The sequence below is a fragment of the Branchiostoma floridae genome, chromosome 2 (genome assembly GCF_000003815.2).
Source record: "Branchiostoma floridae strain S238N-H82 chromosome 2, Bfl_VNyyK, whole genome shotgun sequence".
NCBI lineage: Eukaryota > Metazoa > Chordata > Leptocardii > Amphioxiformes > Branchiostomatidae > Branchiostoma > Branchiostoma floridae.
In genome coordinates this window covers 18,080,864-18,088,023 of record NC_049980.1, presented here as the reverse complement: position 1 = coordinate 18,088,023, position 7,160 = coordinate 18,080,864, and the positions used below count along the sequence as shown (strand labels likewise).

Sequence of the window (7,160 nt, the reverse complement as noted above, 5' to 3'; positions counted from 1 at the left end):
ACACCCAACATGCTAATTTCTATTCTATGTTTAATCTACTCAATCTAGCTGAGTGTGCCAAGAAGGTGTATGGCTGCTCCTTCAAATGCAAGGAGACCTGCCACTGCTACAGGTTCAAGATCACCCAGTGTGTGTTTGGTGATGCTTCTTCATGCGTCCCTACATGTGGCGAGTGTCCACCTTGTCCCAAGGGCTACATTCGCATGGATAGGAATCGCTGTGTGAAGCCGACAGAATGTCCCTGTGTAACAGCAGATGGCATCATTATTCCGGTAGGACAAATTACTTTTGTGATATATCATTATCACTTTGAACTGTTTAGTACTCACAGTAAAAAAAAGTCACTCACCCACTGCTTGCTTTCTAAAAATGATTTATTGATGGCTAAAATGCACAATTATGTTTAAAGGCTAACTCAACGTATAAATTATGTGAACCGGTCACCATAATGATCAACTATTGATGACTACCCCCACAGCCTGGAACAACTAAGAAGATTGATGAGTGCAGAGTATGTGAGTGCTACAACAATGCTCTTACTTGCCGCGACATGTGCACAAAGCCTGAGATCACCACAACTGTGGCAACACCAGAGACCACTTCTGCTGGTACAACAACAGTACAGACTACTACATACAGGACACCAAGAAAGGTCACAACTCCAGGAACCACAACAGAGATATACACCACCAGGCCTGAGACATGGACCACCAAGCCTGAGACCTACACCACCATGCCTGAGACATACACCACCAGGCCTGAGACCTACACCACCAGGCCTGAGACCTACACCACCAGGCCTGAGACCTACACCACCAGGCCTGAGACATACACCACCAGGCCTGAGACCTACACAACCAGGCCTGAGACCTACACAACCAGGCCTGAGACCTACACCACCAGGCCTGAGACCTATACCACCAGGCCTGAGACATATACTACAAGGCCTGAGACCTACACCACCAGGCCCGAGACATATACTACAAGGCCTGAGACATACACAACTAGGCCTGAGACATACACCACCAAGCCTGAGACATACACCACCAAGCCAGAGACATACACCACCAGGCCTGAGACATACACCACCAGGCCTGAGACATACACCACCAAGCCTGAGACATACACCACCAAGCCAGAGACATACACCACCAAGCCAGAGACATACACCACCAGGCCTGAGACATACACCACCAAGCCTGAGATCTACACCACAAAGCCTGAGATCTACACCACAAAGCCTGAGACTTACACCACAACATACAAAACACCAAGGAAGGTAACAACTCCTGGTACAACTACACACACAGAGACCTACACCACAAAGCCTGAGGTTTATACAACCAAGCCTGAGACATACACCACATCAGAGGAGTACACCACTAAGCCTGAGATTTACACCACAACACCAGAGGTCTACACAACCAACCCAGAGACAACTCCTGAGATTATGAGAACCACCACACCAAAGATCATCTACACATCTTCAAAGACAACACCAGCTGTTACAAGTAAGTCCTGATGAGATCAAATTGAATACACTAAACTCTGAAAATGTATGAGTAGTATAGATGCCCTTAAATTGCTGTTTATTAATTTTCTATTTTTACTTGGCTTTTGTACACATTAGTTGCCTTATACTATAGTAGGCTAGAGATACCTAGTCCAGATAGACCATTTTTGGTCAGAAATATAACTGATCTCATCTATGGTTCTTTCTTCATAGCTGAGTGCCCAGACGACATGTACGACCCTTGTGCCTTCAGCTGTTACGACATGTGCCACAGCATGCGCCAGTCTGTGACTGAGTGTAAGTATGGCCACGACGAGACTTGTGTTCCTCAGTGTGGATACCACAGAAAATGTCCCAAGGGCTACTGTCTCATCTCCTCCAATGAATGTGTCCGAGAAGTGGACTGTGATTGCCGTCTGGAGAATGGAACAGTTGTCCAGGTAGGAAAATTTGTTAAAACTGGATGTAATCATCCAAGCATAATACGATATGTATGTAATGTGTTAGTAGGCAACTGGTAGCTATTATGATAGGAAACTATGATTTTCTGAATAAACGTCTCATTTTTAATGGTTTGTTTTACCAAAACAGATTTTTGTACAGTAACTTAGCTTTGTTTTGGAAAAAGGATGATTTGCCCCAGTTCCATGGGAATCTATTAGTATGTAATTCAACCTCCCTGTAATTTCAAAACTTGTTGAATGTCACCTTTCTAGCCCAACACAAAATGGATGGAGGGCAAGTGTATGCAGTGCTCTTGTGAATCAAACAAAATGGTATGCAGAGACATCTGTCAAGTGACCACCACACCTGCAACTGAACCAACCACCACTACTGTTACAACAACCACACTGGCTACCACCACCACCACCAGAACTACACGGCCACCTCATGAAGACAAGTGTGAGTACTGTAGATATAGGGGGAAGAATGACTCATCAAATGTTGTATCAGTGTGGTGCATTGTGTTTAACTTATGATTATGTCAAGGCCCACCATGTCATAAACACAATACATGTCTGTCACATTTGTAAATTGTGCAACAGGTTATCTTATATTCATATGCGTACACTACTGTAGATAACCCACATATCCATTCATAGTTAAGCAGATAATTATCTGTATCTGCTTGTTGCAATAATCAAGGGTTATATCATAACCCATTTGGGGTTGCATAACCATGTTAGTATTTATAACTATCATATTTGGCTTTCATGAAATATAATAAGCAGTGTTATTTATCAATTACAGAGGAATCTTGCGACAAACCTTTGAGTCTTTTCTTTCATAAATTGTTTACAGGTTTCTGTTATGGCTATGGCAAGTGTGGTCACTTTATTAGCTATGACAGCTGTCACTACAACTTTGATGGAAGGTGTACCTACGTCCTGACAAGGGATATGGGGAAACAGGTACATTTTTTTTGGTATTTAAGGTAGAGATGGTATTGATACAATGTAGGTGTTTCCCTTCTTGGTTATTGCAGCTTGTATGAAAATGATACAGTACCATGTAGCTACAACAGTTACATGTACATATGACAGATTTTTTAATGTCATGTTGTTGTTTTTGCTTTTGACAGGAGTTTGAAGTGATGACAGTCCTTGATGAATGTGGCTTCCCTGGAACCACATGTCCAGTGGCTCTGATCGTACGCTACAGGGACTGCGAGATCAAGATGGAGGCTGGTTACAAGGTATGGCCTAAAAATGTTTAATTAGAGTCTTTGTAACTGTATTTTGATTTCCTCTGTGCCCAAAGAATTTCATGAGTGAGAATTTCATGTGCAGTACCAAAATGGTTCAAGTGAACAGTAATGATATCATAAATTTTCTAATCATGACTTAAAGTTCAAATTTTTGTATGCATTAAGGGATGTATGGAGATTATATCAAAATGCTTCAACATACTAGCATTTTTATTTGTAATTAACTATTAACACAACTGTTTCAACTTGTCACTATCAGGTATTGTCAAATGGCAAATACCACGACGTCACCTCTACATGTCCATTTGTATACAACGGCATTGTGGTGGAGAGGGTTGGCTTCCAGCTGGTGGCCACAGTAAAGGCAGTTGGCCTGGAGGCTAAATATGACTGCGTCAACAAAGCCTTCAATGTTCTCATCTCCAACTTCTACATTGGCAAGACAGAGGGATTGTGCGGTGAGCAGCCATTCCTCTGGCATTAGATCTACCTTATATGATAGTCATCTACTGAAAAAACTGGTATTCTGACAATAATCTTGCAACTATGTTAGATTACAATTGATCTTCAATAATTCATGTAATGTATTTGCTAAGTTGTAGGCAAAGGGAACAAGTGTCATCCTGTTGTTTCTACAGGTATTTGTAATCAAGACAAGTCAGATGACTTCACCCTACGAGATGGAAGTGTCACAAAGAATGTTGTAACATTTGGACGGGACTGGCTGGTTGAGAGGAAGTCCATCGCCTGTAATGAAATCAAGCCTGTCACACCATGTCCTCCACGTGATGAGTCCATCTGCAACATCCTCTGGACTAATGTAAGCATGCTTTCATTAACAAGCCCCTGAAAGATTGCTACTAACATTGTACAAAAAAGGAGGTCTAAAATTTTTGGGAGGGAGTGAAATAATTTTCTAGATGTATCTAGTAGCATTATCAAATGTGGACGGTGTTGAAGGTAAGGCCTTATATCCAGCACTGAAACTGAAACATGATCTGTTTCCTGCTGAAGCTATGTAGGACTTTCTAACATTAGTAAAAACAGCTGTTTATTTTTCCCATCACCGTGATAACCCTTTGATTTTTTAAAAGTAGAGTAATGACAGACATCCTCATTTCTTGCAGGCATTTGCACCTTGCCACAACGTTGTTGATGTGATGAAGTACTACGATGCCTGTCTGTACGATGAGTGCTATGCTAACAACACCTGCAGTGTGCTGGCAGCTTATGCTGAAGAGTGCCGTAGCTGTGGAGTTGTCTTGTCTTGGAGGACCAAGAAGTTCTGTCGTGAGTATTGTAAAGTGAAATGACATGGAGGATTTTTAACATCGGGATTTTAGTCTATTTATTGTGCTGTGAAATGGGTTTTCCCTGCAAAACCATTTGCATTGAACAAAGGTCTGGGCTTTATAGAAAGAGATTGATACCACATCACACTTTTAACAGTAAATGTGACTTGTTCAGATTTGATCTGAATGATGATGGATGTATATTAATGACTTTTAGTCTGCAAACAAGTTCCAACTAGAAAGGCCGACATTTGCTTAAGAGCAAATACAGCATATTTCAGCCATACCCCTTCCCACGCAACATTGGACTGTTCCAAATCACCCCTGCGCAAAAATGGAACATCCTCTTAACAGTACATTATCCCCCAAAGTGGACTGGTATTGTGACTTGATTCCAGGTAAAGATAGAGCTTGCTTCTATTTTTCAGAAAATGACAATAATCACACCTTCCATTTAGAAAATTTTCATCATGACTGAAAATTGTTGAATGACTTCATGTAATGTCATTAACAATTTTCAGTACGATAACTAGGTGTAAGTTTTAAAAAAGTATAAGCTCCTTGTGATGTGGGTACATTTATTATTGCAGTGAACTTTTTTTATTCAAGTAGGGCATACGATTTAATAATTATCAAGCAGGTGCAGGTACTGTAGGAGCGTTTGTTTTCTTCAAGCTGTAAAACTGTTAAACTGTTTTACTTTGTATGCAATCAGCCATCGAGCCTATTCTTATTTTAGTTTAACAACTCAGTCCTGCCAGACCCGGAAGATACGATTGAACCTTGTTCGAGGATTTATTTTTGTCTGTCTGGTCAGTCTGTTCATACCCTGGCGCTGAGAGTGTTTTATTGGGCTGACACTCTGGCAGTTAAAAGTTACTTACAATTTAAATGTTCAAAGTTTATGTCAAACAACAACAGCACTAGGAACACATACATTTGCTCTGGAGAAAATACAGCAGTTTTCGCAAGTTCCAGTCCAGTGATAGAAATGTGGCCACTATAGACAGGTGGTCACTATAGAGAAAATGCTGATCTATTGACTAGGAGCCATACGTTACACATGATTTCAGTACACTGATCATTAATCATATAAACATTGCACAGGTAAGCCAATTGTTTAGATGTACAATTAAGTTCAAATAAAAAATTCTGAAGAGAAATATTGATGAGAAAATAATCATTCTCGCCACTGTCTAACTTATAATTACGTATCAAAACTAAACGCAGATTTTCTAACTAACGCACCTTTCGCCGACTTCATCAAAGGACCGCCGGCTATCAATCAAACACGGCTGTTGATTAGACTTAGAGTTTCAAACAGTCATGTGCTGTGTGCCAGTTGACAGCGAACTTCATGCTACGTGATGTTTTACATTGCTTGGACCTTCTTTCCTACAGCGGTGCTTCTACAAAATATTTAGACTGTAACACTGAGTCCCACGTGTTTTATAGAATAGAATTTGACGCAGAACAGCGTTTTTTGCTGGGTATTTTTCTTGAAACATGTCCGTGGGAATATCAGCGAGGCGGCGACGTAGGGATATCAGACCGTCAACAAAAGTCGCACGGCGGCTAACGACGCAGCGAAGATACTAGCGCTATAAATAAGCGCTTCAACTAAGGATGGCAACCCGTACAATATTTTTGTATACTGTTGAGCTAAGTAAAGTTTGTTGTTTATGAGGTTTTAGTTGTCTTTGAAGCTTTGACCCGAAATATTTTAAAGTCAAACTGCTGAAGAGAAGTAAGTGACTGCTACGATTATCGTAGATATGGCCCTAAAAAAACTGATAAAAGAAGCCTTCTCAATAGTCTAAAATGCAAGAGCTTCCGGGGGGGCTTCGCCCACCTGGGTCCCCCCCACAGTGGCCCTGCCCCTGGACCCCGCCAGGGACATTCGGCGGCCCCCGGACCCCTGTCCGACGCTTTAAAAAAATCCTGGCGAGAAGTCTGTACGGCCTGAGTCTTCAAGTTAACGTATTGTGTGGTCCCGCTTATGAATATTAATAAGCCTTCGCTTTCCTCTTCGCTGATTGGCTGAACCATTAATTGAATTAACTCTTCCTGCCGGCTAGACGCAGGTGCAGATGTCGGCTCTGTGGGGTGAACGTCCGAAAGGTCATGGCATGGAGAACGAAAGAAAACCAATTTCCCCTAAAAAAAGTGCTGTAATTAAGCCTTTTACAGTACTTTATGCCAAAAATTTTACTTGGATCATTTTACCAACTATCTTATGCTTATCTATACCAAATGTTACTCATACCAGGGTACAGGGGTGCAAACAATACCGTTATAAGACCGTCAACAACAGTCGCACGGAGCTAACAGCGCAGCGAAAATACCATCGCTAGCGTTTCAACTTCGGATAACAAGTTATAAGTACTGTTGAACTCAGTAACGTTAAAGTTTGTTTTTAGTTGCCTTTGACGGTTTGACCTGAAATAGCGTTACGCTAAACTCCTGAATAGAAGTTAAGTGACTGCTGCGATTATCATAGATATGCCCCAAGAACTGATACAATATATGATAAAGCCTTCTGAATAGTCTAAAATGCGAGAGCCTTAGGCAGGCTTCGCTCCCCCTGGCGGGAACACTGCTATATACGGGATCATGAGGCCCCGCTTATGAATATTAATTAGCCTTT

The 7,160-nt window shown here is 41.4% G+C and overlaps 1 protein-coding gene across 1 annotated transcript in view; it reads left to right on the top strand.

Moving 5' to 3' along the window:
- Positions 1–1,140: 1,140 nt before the first annotated feature.
- The window catches only part of LOC118408827 (mucin-2-like), a 22,531-nt gene continuing 16,511 nt past the window's right edge, over positions 1,141–7,160 (top strand). Inside the window, exons 1-8 of the mRNA XM_035809687.1 lie at positions 1,141–1,511; positions 1,727–1,953; positions 2,230–2,416; positions 2,816–2,925; positions 3,096–3,209; positions 3,481–3,679; positions 3,860–4,041; positions 4,349–4,511. Of these exons, the coding sequence (XP_035665580.1) occupies positions 1,451–1,511; positions 1,727–1,953; positions 2,230–2,416; positions 2,816–2,925; positions 3,096–3,209; positions 3,481–3,679; positions 3,860–4,041; positions 4,349–4,511 (1,243 nt within the window). The 5' untranslated portion in view covers positions 1,141–1,450. The remainder of the gene's footprint in view (positions 1,512–1,726; positions 1,954–2,229; positions 2,417–2,815; positions 2,926–3,095; positions 3,210–3,480; positions 3,680–3,859; positions 4,042–4,348; positions 4,512–7,160) is intronic.